General features: G+C 45.5%; 10 protein-coding genes across 10 annotated transcripts; 4 read left to right on the forward strand and 6 right to left on the reverse strand.

Moving 5' to 3' along the window:
* Positions 1–121: 121 nt before the first annotated feature.
* Positions 122–1,996, reverse strand: KUCA_T00001929001 (uncharacterized protein; the record flags this gene model as incomplete). Its single annotated transcript, XM_022604159.1, has 1 exon — positions 122–1,996. One exon carries the CDS (start codon positions 1,994–1,996, stop codon positions 122–124), a length of 1,875 nt encoding a protein of 624 aa, XP_022457968.1.
* Positions 1,997–2,172: 176 nt separating this feature from the next.
* On the forward strand, positions 2,173–2,529 carry KUCA_T00001930001 (uncharacterized protein; the record flags this gene model as incomplete). Its single annotated transcript, XM_022604160.1, has 1 exon — positions 2,173–2,529. The coding sequence occupies one exon, from the start codon at positions 2,173–2,175 to the stop codon at positions 2,527–2,529; it is 357 nt and encodes a 118-aa protein (XP_022457969.1).
* A 296-nt stretch (positions 2,530–2,825) lies between these two features.
* KUCA_T00001931001 (uncharacterized protein) lies at positions 2,826–3,389 on the reverse strand (the record flags this gene model as incomplete). The annotated part of the gene is made up of 1 exon (XM_022604161.1): positions 2,826–3,389. The coding sequence occupies one exon, from the start codon at positions 3,387–3,389 to the stop codon at positions 2,826–2,828; it is 564 nt and encodes a 187-aa protein (XP_022457970.1).
* A 335-nt stretch (positions 3,390–3,724) lies between these two features.
* On the reverse strand, positions 3,725–4,290 carry KUCA_T00001932001 (uncharacterized protein; the record flags this gene model as incomplete). The annotated part of the gene is made up of 3 exons (XM_022604162.1): positions 3,725–3,965; positions 4,045–4,151; positions 4,252–4,290. The coding sequence occupies 3 exons, from the start codon at positions 4,288–4,290 to the stop codon at positions 3,725–3,727; spliced, it is 387 nt and encodes a 128-aa protein (XP_022457971.1).
* Positions 4,291–4,541: 251 nt separating this feature from the next.
* On the forward strand, positions 4,542–5,285 carry KUCA_T00001933001 (uncharacterized protein; the record flags this gene model as incomplete). Its single annotated transcript, XM_022604164.1, has 1 exon — positions 4,542–5,285. The coding sequence occupies one exon, from the start codon at positions 4,542–4,544 to the stop codon at positions 5,283–5,285; it is 744 nt and encodes a 247-aa protein (XP_022457972.1).
* A 1,144-nt stretch (positions 5,286–6,429) lies between these two features.
* KUCA_T00001934001 (uncharacterized protein) lies at positions 6,430–7,254 on the forward strand (the record flags this gene model as incomplete). The annotated part of the gene is made up of 1 exon (XM_022604165.1): positions 6,430–7,254. The coding sequence occupies one exon, from the start codon at positions 6,430–6,432 to the stop codon at positions 7,252–7,254; it is 825 nt and encodes a 274-aa protein (XP_022457973.1).
* Positions 7,255–9,441: 2,187 nt separating this feature from the next.
* On the forward strand, positions 9,442–12,546 carry KUCA_T00001935001 (uncharacterized protein; the record flags this gene model as incomplete). Its single annotated transcript, XM_022604166.1, has 1 exon — positions 9,442–12,546. The coding sequence occupies one exon, from the start codon at positions 9,442–9,444 to the stop codon at positions 12,544–12,546; it is 3,105 nt and encodes a 1,034-aa protein (XP_022457974.1).
* A 203-nt stretch (positions 12,547–12,749) lies between these two features.
* On the reverse strand, positions 12,750–13,064 carry KUCA_T00001936001 (uncharacterized protein; the record flags this gene model as incomplete). The annotated part of the gene is made up of 1 exon (XM_022604167.1): positions 12,750–13,064. One exon carries the CDS (start codon positions 13,062–13,064, stop codon positions 12,750–12,752), a length of 315 nt encoding a protein of 104 aa, XP_022457975.1.
* Positions 13,065–13,287: 223 nt separating this feature from the next.
* On the reverse strand, positions 13,288–14,918 carry KUCA_T00001937001 (uncharacterized protein; the record flags this gene model as incomplete). Its single annotated transcript, XM_022604168.1, has 2 exons — positions 13,288–14,694; positions 14,817–14,918. 2 exons carry the CDS (start codon positions 14,916–14,918, stop codon positions 13,288–13,290), a joined length of 1,509 nt encoding a protein of 502 aa, XP_022457976.1.
* Positions 14,919–15,725: 807 nt separating this feature from the next.
* On the reverse strand, positions 15,726–17,231 carry KUCA_T00001938001 (uncharacterized protein; the record flags this gene model as incomplete). The annotated part of the gene is made up of 1 exon (XM_022604169.1): positions 15,726–17,231. One exon carries the CDS (start codon positions 17,229–17,231, stop codon positions 15,726–15,728), a length of 1,506 nt encoding a protein of 501 aa, XP_022457977.1.
* Positions 17,232–17,385: the final 154 nt, after the last annotated feature.

Below are 17,385 nucleotides of genomic sequence, written 5' to 3' on the forward strand. Positions count from 1 at the left end.
TAGTACACGAATAACGACAAATAAATAGTTATGTCAGAATGCAATGCAAACAGGCAAAAGTGTCCGTAGAAGCAAGTATCTTCAACGCCGTAGACAGTCCAGTTTTAATCCCAAAGAACAACTATAATGTCAACATAGGCATGTTTATCTCAACTATAGAGGCCAGAGGAACACCCACCGTTCTGCCATCCTCAGTAAAGACAACATGAAGAATACCACCAATGAAAAACATCCTCCCGTTGAACAAAACTCCACTGGCTCCTATCGAGTTGAAGACGACATCCTTAACACCCCAGAATTTGCTGATGGTGTCGGTCATACAGTTTTCGCTCATGAAATAAGCGTATTTCCACATCTGTGACTCCACGTTAAAAGAAAGAGAGACATACTCTTTTCGCTCTTCTTTGAAGAGCTTGAGTCTGTCCTGGATGAGTCTGTCTCCGATATCAAAAACTGCGTTCTCTCTGTCATATTGAAGACCAAGCTCGTTAGGCCCAACACCTCCACTTACAATGAAGTAGTCCCCGTTCATGACACCCACATGGCCACACCTTCTAAACTGAGAAATCCGAGCTGTGGTATCATCCAGGTTGGAAAAGCCATCAATGGGAGTCCACGTTTCAGAGCTCACATCAAACCACCACACATCGCCCAAAATCTCCGTATTGCCGTTGCGTATCGTAGATCCTCCGTATACCATCAGTTTCTTGGACACAGAAGTCCCGTTGATGGAGGAGCTGTCTGGAGTTGAGCTCCCTGCTGAGTGGCTCATTACGGAATTGTTTCCACCCATGACCACAAAACTGAAAAATCCCCGGGGCACAGGCCAGTTGGTCATCTTTACCACTCCGGTAAAGCCTCCGTCATTATTGTGATTCACCTCGTATCTTCCTAGCGGATATGACACTATCTCCTCTGCAAACTCAAAATGGTTGTGCTTGCCCACCTGATTCACGAACATTTCCACCTTCCATATATCGTTGATGGGAGTGAACTTATTGTCATTCCCCATCCTATATCCACCCATCACAAATCCGACAGCCGGTGTGGACATTTTCGAGCTGCTCCTCATGGAATTGTTCGAGTTTGTGAGTTCGTTGATCGTCAACGGCATGACCGGCTCTTTGTTCATCTCCTCCACGGGAATAGCCACCATTCCGTGGCCAAACCTCGCGATGGTGTTTGGGAACCTCGTGGATACTGTGGGATGAACTTGGTTCTTTACCTTCTGGAACCGCATCTTCAAGACGTCTAGAATCCAGGGCGTGTCGTTCATCTTCAGCTTCTTCTCGAAAATCAGCTTTTCACCCTCCCGGTAAACGTCCGTATCCAGCTCAAAACCACCGTACATAAATAGATGGTGCTTGGATATCACACACATACTGGCACAGATCAAAGGGGGCGGGCTTTCATCGTCGAAAGGAAAGTGTTTGAGAGTTGCACTTTGGCACGAGAACACCTGGATTGAGTCAACTGGCTTCACGAACGGCGATTTGATGAAGTCTGCAATTAGAGGTTCTGGCAAATCGTAGTCAAATCTCAATTCCAGCAATTTGGGATCCAGGTCAAAATCGTCCGTCAAGTCGCCTAGCAATTCTGCCTGTTCTGCCGCATCCATGACGGTCATTCCACCAATAGAGTACACTTTGTCTCCCAAAGTACAAGAATTCTGGAACATTCTAGATGAAATCTTCTGGTCACTCAACAAGGTCGGACAATGGAAGTAGTTGCTGAAGTTCGTGCCGGACTTGAAAGCATCGGACATCTGTTGATCCTTGACGAACTTCGGTTCCATTACCCTGTGACGGCGAAAGTAGTCCGACGTGGCATGCAAGTCAGACCGCTGAAACATCAGACCATCACTATTGAGATCATTGAAGTAGTCGTAGTATTTTCTGTCTTTCGTGATGTCGAAGTACTCATACTTGGGCAACTCAATTTGAAATTTGAGCCAATCAGGTACCCCTTCCCGAGCCAGATACTTAGCAGCCGCCATTGTGCTTCAAGATGAGCAAGATTGCCACTGGCTTATGAAAAATGGTCTCTATACAGAATTCGAGGTGAATGAAATACGTCAAACGTCTCCAAAACTAGCCCCTGATGCTGTTTCTGGTGATTGATTAAGGGTTGGGTCGCCTGGCTTGTTCCGGCTCTTGTTGCTTAGGGTACGGGATGCGGGATGCGTGCGGTAACAATTCTGCATTAGCACGCTTTCTCCGATTTTACCCAAGCTACATGAACGTTGGGAGGCACAAGCAGAGGGGAAAACCGTTTTGCCGAAGCCATATGGTGAGGGTTGATCTGAACACACAGTGTGGTCAGATAATGGCTGGCTATCACGCTCACCCGACTGGAAATTCGGCCACTCCCATAGCCTCCAGAGTGACTGCCATTGCTTGTAGGGTCCGGATACGGCACCATGGAAGACCCGAGGGTTGGCATGAAACTTGGGGCCCGCCAACAATAGAGAGTCCCATAGTGAGTTCACCAAGGCTGGTGGTAGCTGATCTGACGAAAGACCTGATCTAAGATTTCAAGATTGACTTGACTACTTTTCGTTTACATTATTGGTCAGCATATTCGATTTAATCTGAAATATAACATCGTCTAATAGGCTTCTAAGCGAGGCTTATCTAGAGCTAGCTAGATAGGGCCTGTCGGCTTGCAACTTCCTAAAAACACCACAAGTCGGTACACAAAATAGATATGGCTTCGAATACACTCGAAGACATAGGAGAGAGAAAAAAAGGGGGAGTGCAGGAAGAACTATCGAATGATCCGCAAAAAATCCCATTCTTAGATTAGCTCTAATCTCCAGCGTCCATCTACTCCTCCTTGATTCCACCAGTTCCGGCGGTCTCGGCCTTCTCGATCGACTGCTTGTCGGTCTTGACATCGCCTGAACCACCGAACATGGAAGGAGCCTTGAACGGTCTCTTGAGGTCTCCAACTGGAGCTGATCCCCAAAGATGGATCTTGACGATATTGTTCTCTAAAGCACCCTTCAATGGTGAAATGGATTGCATGAGCAATGGGTTCGTGTATTTCATGTAAATATGCATGAAACCCATCATGGCGACACCGGTGAAAACACCGCGGATGGAGCTTTGGATCTGCTTCAGATCGTAGTCCTTGACGGTAGTGACCACGTATTTGGGCTCAGTCTGGCCAGAGAGGGCATTAGCAGGCTCCAAGTACTTCAAGGTGGTCAAATCATTCTTCTTAACGATCTTGAACCTAGCAGCAAGATAGATCAGGAGAACCGCCAACGTACAGGAAACGTACAGCACTCTGACATAAAAGATAGTGTTTGGGTTTTCCCAGTCGAACTTCCGGGAGACCTGGGTCATACCCAGCATCAAAACAAGGTTTGAAATGGCTGGATTCATAGTGTATATATGGTTTTTGTTGCAATTTTCCACGAGAAGAGACCTCAAAGAATGTCCTCGAAGGTCTATCATGTTCGACGACTTTTGGCCACCTTGATAATTACATCGGTTGGTGCACATCTTTTTTTTGGATGGGACACTCTCAATGATCGCAGATAAGAGGATTCATCCTGATTTTGGTCAGGAATTGGTGGAAAGTTAGATATTCGAGACCTTTTGGCGAAAACGGCAAATGGGATTGATTATACATGAGATGATTCATAAGATGCAATAGAGTGTGCAACGGAGTGTTTAGAAACTCACTCTTGACGGTAACCGAGACTCTTGCGGCGATTTCATACAGTTTCCGTGGCTGGCTCTGTCTGTCCAGGTTTCTTAACTCCATCCTCCTGTCCTTGCGCTTGATCTTGTTCGGATTGTTCTTGTTTGTCATCTTCTTGAGGCTTCTCGTCGATTGGCTCCTTCCACCTATTAACCATGTCGTTGAACAACAGCTCGGTCAGGTCCTGCCTGGATATCTGTTCTCTAAACTGCGGCGACTTCAGCAGTGTCAGTATGTGAAGACAATTCGGGTATCTTTTGAAGTCAGTATCAGTGAATTATCGACAATATAGGTGTCCGCATGCTAGTCTTAACCAGAAAACGTCTCACTTACATCAAGAATTGGGCATATTTTGGATCTCGCCAATACTCCAGGTAGTCCAGATAGTTCAGAAACGTCTGTTCTTGCAGTTTTCCCATCTGTGCAAGATACTGCAAGTACTGTAGATTTGAAAGCGATTGGACAAACTTGGCGACCGTGTTAGTCAACTTCTGAAAAACAACCAATTGGCACGAATTCTCGGTCTCAAACCGGACTCACCTCGAGTTCAATCTCCCAGCGGGTGGGTAGTTCATCCATATTGATATTGTGATTAGATTTGTTCGTAGAGTTTCCTAATTTTTCCTATTAAAGCTTCCTGAAAGGTGTAACTAAACTGTGTTTCCCTTGTGGTAGTAACGGATACCCTTTGCCAAATGACAGATATATTCGCCCTTTTATAGATGACAGACAGATGAGGACAGGCGGAGGGTCCGAAACTAAGCTATAGAGGCAAGACTTCGGAAACATTTGCCTTCAATCACTTGTCAATCCCAAATCTTCAAATTAAAATGCCAGAAGTAAAGAGGGATAATGGGGTGATATATAGGAAGAATCTGGATCAGCTACACCGGTTTGTGAGTTGGTTTGCACGCACGCTACACTTATCTCACGAGCAGGTCTTGATACTACTCCTGAACTTTGTGATCTTGATTCTGGGACATCTGACTTATCTTGGTACCATTCCGTTCAGGAATTCAATATCGGACAATTATTTCACACAGAAGAGGAACTTGGTGAATACCCTATTCGTGAAAAAGGGCTGGGGCTGGACGATAGTAGTATATGTGCTGACTTTTCTCCACAACAGCAAGAGACAGCGGAAAGACTTGAGGCAGAGTCTGGTGAGAGTCTCGCTTGTCACTGCCTCATGGTATCTTGTAACGCAATGGTTCTTTGGGATGTCTATCATTGATCGGATTTTCACGCTAAGTGGGGGACAATGTGTGGTGGAGGAGGTCTCCACCCTTGTATCGTCATCTATGCATTGCAGAAGAATAAAGGGAGAATGGACTGGTGGATTCGATCCAAGTGGTCATGTATTTCTTTTGAACACGTCTATGTGTCTACTGCTGTTTGAGATCATATATAGTGGGGAATTAACCAGATGGGATTGGCCCACAGTCGCCCTGTGCGGATTGTGGGAATGGATGTTCTATATGACGTGCATACACTTTCACAATCTAGTGGAAAAGTTGTTTGGATACGCGTTGAGTGTTGGGAGTATTTCAATTGTATATGGGTTAGTAACGTGAAGAACCCGGTGAGTACACACTGGACACTATAGCCTGACCTGCAAATAATAGTACTGTGGAGTGTAGGGTGATGTACCAGATAAGCTTTCCAGAATGTGACGAAAATCATAATTCTTGGTATGACGAATTGACTCTTGCAATTTTTGCCAAAAACTTCAACCCCCACTAAATAATGGATTAATGTAAAAAACTCAAGTTTTATCGAAAATCTTTATTTTTCACCAATTTCGATCTAATTGCTTGCTATGTACGGAATCGCTTGCGGGATCCCGTAAGATTGGGCCAGACACACAACAATAATAAGCGCCCAAAAAAGGAACGCAGGATTTGTAAATTGGTAATAAGCTGATGAATAATAACAAACAAACTAAATATTAGAAATATACTCTACACCACTAGACTGCGGTGTTTACTAGTATCTACTGCAAAATGTCCAACATACCCAACCGTCCACAACCTGCCATTGCCTGCCACAACCCCATGTTGAGGTCAGGATACGGATTTCCAGTGTGGAGAAACACCTGCGTTAAAACCTGCTACTTAGAACCAAAAACCTATCTATTAATAAAAAACGGAAAATTCTAAGCAATCAGCATCTTAACATTGCCGTTTCGGGTATTCTGCAAACACTCAGAATTTCTTATTAAAACAGAACGAAGGTCATCTCAAACAACCGCCCGGACGCAGTGACTTGGGCTACCCCGGATGATCTTCTAAAAGAGGGCGGAACACCGCTCTGTGGGCTATGGAGGCCACAACCCCGCCAGAATACCGTTCTAATCTCCGATTTCAAATCTAATTACAGCGCCACGATCGTCAAAATTTGAAATTTTTTCCACGTACATCGTAAATTATATTATCCTTGTATCAAGGAATATATCACACTCTTTCCAGAGGCTCTGGAACAATTTTTGGCGCTACGATCGTGCTTTCAACCTAAAACGTTTCTTTTGCTTTGTGTACACTTTTCTTTTTTTGGCTCCAAGCGCGCTCGGAGTTCCAGAGGTTTTTTTTTCAGTGACTGTTGTGACCTGAGGACAGTTAAATACCTGACTTCTCTCCACAACTGCTCCCTTTTTTTCTTCCACTCTCTTGATAGTATAGTAATATCTTCACATCTCTCACTTCATATATCTCTCACACAATGGACGTTGTTCCCTCATTCAGACAAGATGGCAAGTTGACCATCATCACCGGAGGTTCTGGCGGATTAGCCAACCCTATCGCCAAAGCTCTTTTGGCTAACGGCTCCGAAATCGCACTCATTGACATGAACTTGCAAAGAACACAAGATGCTGCTTTGGAGATTGCTGACTGGGGTACTGAATACTTCAAGCAGACGGGTTTCTCTGGTGTTGTTCCTAAGGTCTCCGCTTGGGTTTGTGACATATCAGACTTTTCCTCTGTCGAGTCCTGTTTCGCTGAGATTGCAGAAAGCCACGGAAAGTTAGCCACAAACTTGGTGAACACTGCAGGTTACTGCGAGAATTTCCCAGCGGAGGATTACCCAGCTGCGAACGCTGAAAAGCTGATCAAGGTGAATCTGCTTGGCTCTTTGTATGTTGCACAGGCACTTGCCAAGCCACTTATCAAGCAGGGCTTGACGGGTTCGCTTGTGTTGATCGGATCCATGTCTGGATCCGTTGTCAACAACCCTCAGCCACAAGTTGCCTACAATGCCTCCAAGGCTGGTGTTATCCACATGGTCAAGTCGCTGGCTGCAGAGTGGGCCAAGTACAACATCAGAGTCAACACTTTGTCTCCAGGCTACATCCTGACTCCTCTCACCAAGAACGTCATCAGCGGTGATGTTGCTATGAAGAACTCTTGGGAATCCCAGGTCCCAATGAAGAGATTGGCCGAGCCAAAGGAGTTTGTTGGAAGTATCTTGTATCTCCTCAGTGAGTCTGGTTCCAGCTACACTACTGGCCACGACTTGATCGTTGATGGTGGATACACTCTGTGGTAAATCTGAAGAACACAGCAAAAGACACAAAATTACAATAAGGATAGAAAAGCAAGAAAAGATTAGCAGATAATGTTTCACATGCGATAAGATAGGATGTTTAATGTTGGGCTGTGCGGGTGGCCCTATCTTATTTAAGGGTTTTTTTTACTGAAGAATCACTCACTTGGTTTATAGTTGACGGTTTATATATACATTTCATGTTTGTGGAAATATACAATTCGTAGCTTAGGTTTGGTTAGCTTGGCATCATCAACTGTCTCTGTTATCTAATTTTCCGGGATTTCAAACGTGCATGCCTCATACATTAGCGAGTGACAACTGGCGGGCAGCAATGAATTCGGCGAGTGGAAAAACAGTTCGTTTCAGGTGGTGATTTTAAAGCACTTGAAACAGATATGTTCAGGCAAAACGGTAGACTGCTATTTTTCTTAAACGGTGCAAAAGCAAGTATTCAATAAATTATCCGTGATCACAAATTTGCAAATCGTGGGGTAATCAATTGTGTATCACGTGAGTGGTTTTTTTCGCATCAAATCTTATCAAACTTAGACCGAAGTCGTCTGGCACTGCAAATGTGAATTAATCTTTACTCTCACCAGAGGGTTTAAAAGAACGTTTCCAGTGTGTTGGTAATTTTATTCCGATATTCCGGTAACAGCGAAGTGAACACCGTTTGTAGTAACCATTCTCATTGGACCCTTGGTTTTCTGGGGAAGTGATTGGAGCTGGCACACTGATCGAACCAGAAGGTAGACGATTGAGTTTTTACTCGATCGTAACGGGGAAAGTTCGTAGATGCTAATTACCCCTTGTTAGATCTTATTTGTTATAAAAACTCCAAGTCGTGAGATTTCACGTTCTCATTGTTCCTCTTTTTGTTTTGTTCTTCAACGGTTAGGCAATAGCGGAGAGAAAAAATCAACATCGCCAGATTAATGCACTCAGACGTGCATGCGTGGACCCAAGACTTGCCACCACTCACCTACTGATACGGACCAACGGGCAAGCTCCACAATAACCAAACGGGAATTTGAGAAATCATAAAAGTTTTGCGAAGTCTCTCCTACTTAGAATATTCTAATGTCCCATCACTTAGCTATCGTTTCCAACTCCAACCAAATCTCTACCTCAACCATAGCGTGAATAAACCTCCCAAGCCATAACTTTCTGAGCCTCACGTTCGAACGGTTTTAAGGTTTTAAAATTTGGGGTTTCCACCACAAAGCCATTTTTGTAATTGCCGCACAGCCAAGACGAACTTTTTTCGGGTAATCAAGGGCATCGGCTTATCCTGCATAAATGACTCTGTATGAGGAGAATGACCCATCTGCCAAACACGAAAACACCAGACCGAAACAATAAGGCGGAAATGGCTTTTTTCGCATTTCGATCGGGTTTGCCGTGTCTTTTGAACAGGTGGACCCGGTCACATGTAGACCAACAGATTCGTGAGGTGTAGCAGGAGTCTATTTAGGTTTTCTACAGGGGCCTGGCCAAAATGGCGGTGTAGAAAGACTCCAATTACTCTGAACATTAATTTGAATTTCCAGGTGGCTGATTGCTGATTGCTGATTGCTAGATTATGCAAAATGTCGCAAAAACACCAGGTCTCAATGACACCAATTATATTAAGGAACCTTGCATTTGACCTCAGGCCTTAGGCTAGAGACCGAAGCCAAAGCCGTACGATGAGGTGCCGCACATCACAGACACCAACAGAAAAGCACTCTGGTGTGCAATTTGGGAACAATGAGCGCATATTCTAGCGCAATATCAGCATAATCCAGCTAAGCGCCAGGTACCTGTTTATATTGAATCCGTTAACCTTCCGCAATCCGTGACGCTGTTCCGAAAGAGGGTACCAGCCATTACACGTTTTCTCCACAACGAGAAGGCTTGATGCCAGAGTAATTGATCTCGCTTCTTCACCACTAAACCTGACCATAGCATTATAATATCTCCACCACACAAGTCTACTACTTCCAACCTATTAAACGCAATTGGCCGCTTCTCCGTACCGATTATACTTTTCTGGAAACAAAGAATGCAAACTTTCGTGTTTGTGACTGGTACACCTTTCTTTTTCTAATAGAGGGGTCGTATAAAAGGCGGGACACTTCTCAACTGTCGTGGCATTAAGTTAAACACCTGGAACCAGAATAGATTTTCTGTGACTGGCTTGTCATTATGAGTGTTCTACTCCCTCAAATCGGTGGTCTCACCCTCAACAACAGCTTTAGCACATCGTCCTTCCAAACAATTAGCGATGATGAGCTTGCGGGCACTGGCTACAATTCAGTGCCTTTCTCTGGTAGGGCTCAACAAATGGAACATGTGATGGACGAAATCGACAAGTGTGGCTTCATCCCCGAGAATCTGATAGAGCAGGAAACGAGAAACTTTTACGAGAACCTTGGAATTGCTGATGTATACTTTTCGCGTGAGTCTGTTGCTGGGATAGTGTCGCATATCCATGCTCTGTACTCTGCCAAATTGGATGCGTTTGCAAGAGGTGTGGAGGACAAGCCCTTTTTGCACCACAAGAGAGAAGAAGATGACCACGCGGTTTACTTCGAGACCTTCGAAGGAGTTGCTCAGTATGAGTCGGAAATTGACGATAAGTACCTGGACCATCCCACTGATTCTCCCAGCTATCGTCTGGAGCTGTTCAGCACCACGATGCCTACATACTCGGTCAAGTGTCATTTCGTCTACAAGTGCAACTTCACCGGGGAAGCCGTTTCTGAAAACGAGACTGACCTTGACCTCATTAGTGATACCACGTTTCTGGCCATTGCATCTCAACACACCAAGAATCTTTACTCTGAGGTGATCCGTGAGGTTGTCCTGACCAGTGGTCCTGTGATCAAGCACTTTGGAGTTGTGAGTTCAGGCGAACAGAGAGTCATTATTGGTTACCGTCAAAACAGTTCACCTCGCTATAGCTCAGCTTTGAGTGCTCTGTGCAACTACTACAAGCTGAAGATCACCAGGAAGTATGTGGAGCAATTTGCCAATGGCATTTCTGTAATCTCCATTTACATCTCGGCACAAGATTCCCTGATTTCGCCCGAACTGTCTCTTTACCAATTAACCAAGGAGGCCTCGTTGTTGTACTGCATTCCGAACAACATGTTCTACTCCAAGTTTGTGAGTGGGGAACTGTCTCTGCAGGAGTGCATTTATGCTCATTGTGGTGTGATATTCGTGACGCATTTCCTGAACAGACTTGGTCCAGAATTCAACACCTTGAGATCGCTTCTGGATCCTTCCAAGTCTCTGGTTCACAGTGAACTTCTCTCCAAGCTTAAGGAGAGACTGAGATCTGAGACTTTCACTCAATCGTACATCAACGAGATCTTCCAGAAGGAGATTGGACTCGTGAAACAGCTCTATCGCCAATTTGCAGACGTCCACTATGTTCATTCTTCAATGGAGAAGACTCTTTCGTATCAGAGAATTTCCGCCATCAATCCAATAGGCTCAGAGAAGGATTTTGAGGATCTATTAGACAGATGTCAGAACGAGCATCATGCTCAGGTCTTGAGAGCTCTCCACTCCTTCAACAAGAGTGTTCTAAAAACCAACTTTTTCACTCCGACCAAAATAGCCATCTCCTTCAGACTGAACGCAACCTTCTTGCCGCCCACCGAGTACCCCAACAAACCATTCGGTATGTTTTTCGTTGTGGGTTCTGACTTCAGAGGTTTCCACATCAGATTCCGTGATATCGCGCGTGGTGGAATTAGAATCGTCAAGTCGAGATCGGTAGATGCTTATCAGGTCAACCTGCGCAACATGTTTGACGAGAACTATAACCTGGCCAGCACTCAGCAACGCAAGAACAAAGATATCCCCGAAGGTGGTTCCAAGGGTGTGATTTTGCTGAACCCTGGGGCCGCTCAGGAAAGACCCAGAGAGTGTTTCACCAAGTACATCGATTCTTTGTTGGACCTGCTTCTGAAGTCGGATATCCCCGGTGTCAAGGAACCAATTGTGGACCTTTACCGTCAACCGGAAATTCTTTTCATGGGTCCTGATGAAAATACTGCCGGCTATGTGGACTGGGCAACGCTACATGCGCGTAAGAGAGGTGCCCACTGGTGGAAGTCCTTCTTCACAGGCAAAAATCCCAAACTAGGTGGTATTCCCCACGATGAGTACGGAATGACATCTCTTTCTGTGAGGGCTTTCGTCGAGGGTGTTTATCAGAAACTAGGAATCCAAGATCTATCGAAGATCAACAAATTCCAGACGGGTGGTCCAGATGGAGATCTTGGTTCCAACGAGATTCTACTCTCGAAAGATGAGAACTACGTTGCACTGGTAGATGGCTCTGGTGTGATTGTGGATGAAGATGGAATCGATAAGCAGGAACTTTTGAGACTTGCTAGGGAGAGAAGAATGATCCAGGACTTTGAGAGATCCAAGTTGGGCAAGAATGGTTATATTGTATTGTGTGATGATGTCGATCTGAAACTGAAATCTGGTCAGATTGTTCCAAATGGTGTTGCCTTCAGAAACACTTTCCACCTGAAGCTTTCAGAGTATCTTGGTAATGGAAAGGTGGATCTGTTTGTTCCTTGCGGTGGAAGACCCAGTGCCATAGACACCACCACTGTCCACTCGCTTTTGGATGAAAAGACAGGCAAACCGGTTGTGCCAATTATAGTTGAAGGTGCAAACCTTTTCATTACCCAATCGGCCAAGCTTATCCTCGAGCATGCTGGAGCAATTGTCTTCAAAGACGCTTCCACCAACAAAGGCGGTGTCACCTCTTCAAGTCTTGAGGTTCTGGCTTCCCTGTCATTTGACGACCAAGGTTTCCTCAAGAACATGTGTGTTGATGAAGAGACAGGTGCGAAACCCCAATTTTACCAAGACTACGTGAAGCAGGTTCAACAGATAATCATCCACAACGCACATAAGGAATTTGAGATGTTGTGGAAGCTGAAGCAAGACTCAACAAAGACTTACAGTGAACTTTCGGATGACTTGTCACTGGCCATAAACCAGCTCGGCGATGATTTGGCTTCTTCCAAAGAGTTGTGGGAAGATGATATTGGTTTTAGAAACGCAGTCCTGATAGATTCCTTGCCTAGTCTCTTACTCCATGAGATTGGAATCACCAATATTCTAGAAAGAGTTCCAAAGGAGTATTTGAGAGCAATCTTTGCAACCAGACTCGCATCTGAATTTGTCTATACCAGAGGTATCGATGCGAATCCAGCCAAGTTCCTGGAGTTCATTTCATCTCTGAGAAAGAGATTCTCAGAGGAGAAGATACTGTGAGCAGATCAAAAAAAACAATAGCTAATTACATCTTCGCTTAAAATTACATATAAAAAAAATAGCTTCATTTGAATATGTTGCTCGCACTACGAATACTTTGTGAGTAACTCTGAATAATCTTTCAGTAGCAGAATTAGCGTTTGGACTCGAGTAAATCTCTAATCCTATATGCCCTATGTACAAGCATATGACCTACCACCCGTCTATGCCTTCTTCACTTCCTGGTCCAATTTTGCCAACTCGGACTCAACACGCTTGCTTGCTTCCATCTCCAAAGCGTTCTTTTCCTCCAGAAAGGTAGCAAGACGATCAGCACCATATGCCACTGCCATTGTGCTCACGCCTATGTAAAGTCTCACCTTGAATGAAAGAGAGTTCCAGCGCTGCCACACCGACAGAGCCTGCTTCTGTGGAGATCCACCCGAGCTGTTTGGAGTGGCCTTTTTGCTGGATCTGGGTCCCCTTGGGATGTCTGACATTGAGGATTCAACAAATGAGAGATGCCAAACTGTAATCATCCGGTAAAAGTCTAGGACTGATTCGAAGGGCTCTCTGCCTTTTGGATAGTGATCACGTGACCGCAACTTACTACAAAACTTTTCAACTCAACTACAAAGTCTACACTGATTTCAATATTGATGGTTTTTTTGATTACTCTTTGCAACGATTCAAAACAGGCAAACGAGCCGAGAATACACAGTAAAAAGTCAAAAGAACCAAGGAAGCTATGTCATCCATGTTTTACATCTTACTTTCCAGAATGTCCGGTCTTGTAACTGGCCATTGGTACGCCTTGGTCTGGTGAACGTATCCGTTCTTCTCCAGGTATGGGATCAATTGCTGTGGACCTCTCGAGCCGTAGGCGTATGACTCTGGCGTTGGTGCATCTGGACCTTCCAAGTAGTTCAAAAGCGGCGTGAAGAGACCCCAACTGAGGTCAAGCTCGTCGTCTCTCACAAAGTTGGAATGGTCTCCCAAGAAACAGTCTCTAATCAAGGACTCGTAAGCCTCTGGGATGTAGAAGTCAGAGTATCTGTTCTTGTAGGAGAGATCCAGCTCAGTGATTGCAAGATCACTCCGAACACCTGGGATCTTGGTGTTCATCTTCAAGTACATGGCCTCGTTTGGTTGGATTCTGATCACCAATTCGTCTCTGATCACCTTCGTGAAGGATTCGTCGCCAGTTGGCTTGAACTGGATTCTAATCTCAACCTTACCCTCGTTCAAGGCCTTTCCTGCCTTCAGAATGAAAGGAACACCTCTCCACCTGTCATTGTCAACCTCCAAAGTGAGGGCTGCAAAAGTGACACACTTGGAGTCTGGCTTTACAGTGTCGTCGTCAAGATAACCTGGCTTGGTTCCATCGGCGGACTTGCCATACTGGCCAATCAGGATGTTCTTTTCGTCGAACTTCTTGATAGCCTTGAGCACCTTAACCTTTTCGTCTCTAACAGCCTCGGCCTCCGAAGACTTAGGATCCTCCATGGCCAACAGCGTCAGCACCTGAAAAAGATGGTTCTGCATCACATCACGGATTATACCGATGGAGTCAAAGTAACCACCTCTTCCCTCGGTTCCAAATGGCTCCTTGAAAGAGATCTGCACACATGCAATGCTTCTGCTGTCCCAGGCAGCACTGATGAAGGAGTTGGAGAATCTCAGCACACTGAGGTTCTTGACCATCTCCTTTCCGAGGTAATGGTCGATTCTATACAACTCGTCTTCGCTCCACAGAGGGGCCAGCTGACTCTGTAATTCTTGTGCACTTTGTAGATCGTGGCCAAATGGCTTTTCAACAATGATTCTGGCAAGACCTTTGGAGCCTGGGTGACAGATCTCCTTGAGCTTGCTGGCAACCACAGTGAACACAGAAGGGGGAAGAGCAAGGTAGAACAAACGGTGGGACTCAGTCACATTTCTGGACTTGTCAAACTGTTCAATAGAGTCTTTAAGCTTTTCGTAGCCTTCAGGAGTGTCGTAAGGACCAGCAATGTAGGAGATAAGGCTCAGAAACTCGTCGACAAGCTTAGTATCGTCGGATGGGAACTTGAGATAACTTTTAATTCTCTCGCGCAGTTCCTCCGTTGACAGTTTGGATCTGGCATAACCTATTATGTGCGAGGTCTTGGACAAATATCCTTCACGGAACTGGAAGGTGGTTAGTGTCTTGTTTTTCGGATCAGTCTGCGATAGGGCCTTTCGGTGTGACTTGCCTTTTCAGGCCGTCAAAGTAAAACAGCCCCCTATCAAATATTCCAACCAAAACTTACCAATCCAAACAAAGCCGGGAACGTCTTCTTTTTGGCCAAATCACCAGAGGCACCAAACACAACGATGGAGGTGTTTTCCTTGAACTCGACTGGGGCCGACATAGCTGCTATCTCGAAGGCAAAGGGGTTTGAATTTCGAAATTTATGTGATTCGAAGGCAAGTCGACTCGGTCTCGTGAAAAATAATCCAACAATTGCTGAGGACAATTACAATTGTGGAAAGCTCGCTAAAAATAAAGGCGTAGGAAGAAAGGAGGAAGAAGAGCAGGGGAGAGGTTTATAGAGGCTTTTTCCTCCAGAGGTCTCCCATTTAATCATTATTCATCAAGACATTGGCGGCGGTGCCGATGAATCCGATAAGATAGGTTTCCGGCTTTCTGCGTGAGGACTGGAAGAGAGTAAAAGAGGGCGCAAATAAGGCAGAAGACCCGGGATTTCGATATTTCAAGTATGTAATTGGGTGATCTGGTGGTTAGTTATGTAATATTTATAATTTCAAGCATCGAATTTGGTTGTAATGTCAGGAATGTGTCTACTCTGGACTTGCTGCCCAACTCCATCAATTCCGGCTTCCGTTGGAGGTCTCGCTAGTTCCTTCCTGCGATTAGCTCAATGGGGAAACAAGCTCCTCAGGAAGAGCCGGAATGCCTGTTTCGGGCAGGCCATCCGGAAGACATGGAAACGTTCAAAACGTGGGATGCGATAATATATTTGAATGGAATCACAAAGAACCCGGGTATGATTAATACCGTATCAGTTTATTTTACATTCTCAAAGTACAAAAATACGTGCATTACTCAGGGAGTTATCCAAACCCCGTAGAGTCCCGACCGTTGGCCGATACCGGTCTATCGTGCGCCGCCGATTTCCTAAATCCGTTACCGCTCCCGTTGTTTCCGCACCCATTACTCACCATTTGGATCCCAGAGCTATGGAAGTGGTATCAGTGGGCTTTTCTACCTCGTGGAACTCCATGCGAAGTAGCCGAGAGGGTTCCACTTTGAAATATGCGTAGAACTCATCCAGCCATTGGTGCAGGCTACTGGAAGAAACCCCGTTGACCGGAATGGTGGAATAAATACCAGCTACCTCTTTGATCCAGTCTTTATTGGTCCTTCCATCGGGTTCCTTGATCTGACCTCCACCGTTGATACAGCCCCCTGGACAAGCCATGACTTCGATGAAATCGCACTTGGAGACGTCCACAGTGTCACCACCAGTCATACCTCCGCGTTTTTTGGTGGTATTGATGACCCTCTTGACTCCATTGGGCTTTAGCTTCCGCACCAGATTTTGGATGTTGCGGAACCCATTGATAACTCCACTGGTTCCCAGCACCTGGCCCTCCGCATCCACCAACCTCAGTTCGTAAATATCCGGGTTGCGACCCTCGACTCTGCAAACTGTCAAGCCGGCTTTGCCCTGTTCCTCGTGGATGGCTTGAAGGGCTAATAGATAGTTAAGAGCATATCCTCCTGATGCGGATCCCTCGTCATTCATCCACGATTCGACCGCCAAGGGCCATTGTTTTGGAGCATATCTCACGTAGAGCTCTCCCAAATCGACCTGGAAGTTTCTCGCACTCTCAATCATGTCTATGTAGTTCATACCCTCTTCCTCCATCATTTGCACCAACTCTCTTGGTGTAATCACACAGTCCACATCAGGGCCGTTTTCGTCACTATTCTCGGATCGCGCACTCTCCAGCTTCTTATCAAAACAAGGCATTATGGAAAGATGATACACTTTGGCCGCCTCCACCTTCAACTGGTTTGCCACCAAAGTTTTCAGTATGCGACCGGTTATCTGCTGTGGAGACTTGGTGGTGTTGATCTTGGGTATCACATGTGGGTGGGTTTTCTCGGCGTAAAGAACCCAGCCAGGACAAACTGAGCTCAAAGTAGGACCAGAGATCCCTTGGGCCTTCTTATCGAGCATGTCGTTGGCGATCTGGTCAAGCGCAATCTTGCGGCCCAATCCCAAACCAACGGCAAACGCGAACCCCAATCGCTGGGTGAAAAGTTCTAACAGAAAATAATCAGTCTGCGGTATCGTCAAGCCAAAGGCAGCCGCTAGCGAGCTTCGGCTCTGATGACTGAAACTGACCACAAAAGTGCATTCTTGCCTATTTTTGAGAGCATTCACCAACTCCTTATGACTATGTTGCGCAACCAGAACCTCTTCTGCCGATGTAATACACCCGGAACATGCCAAACAATCACTCAAAGAGATTTGAGCCTTTTGCAGCTGGTGAACCTGGCCATTATCTATAGAAATCTCCACTGGCTGTCCGTCCACACCGATCTGGATCTCATATCCTATTTCAGTCTTGTGTATCGTCTCCACCGGTTTTATACACGCCACACCCGGCGAGATAAAGTCATTCAAATCCTCAGCCGACAGAATGGCACTCATTATGATGATGATGTGTCAGCCCGCAAACGATATATGTACAGGAAAAAAGCGGGAGATTATGAGTTATCAAAGAAAAACTGGAAAGAGTTGTAGACAGAGCCCTAATCAGATTACTCGCTTTAGTCATCTCTTCTTCCCAGGACGGAATTTTTTT

The sequence above is a fragment of the Kuraishia capsulata genome, genomic scaffold, assembly GCF_000576695.1.
Source record: "Kuraishia capsulata CBS 1993 genomic scaffold, Kuraishia_capsulata_scaffold_2, whole genome shotgun sequence".
NCBI classification, from domain to species: Eukaryota; Fungi; Ascomycota; class Pichiomycetes; order Pichiales; family Pichiaceae; genus Kuraishia; species Kuraishia capsulata.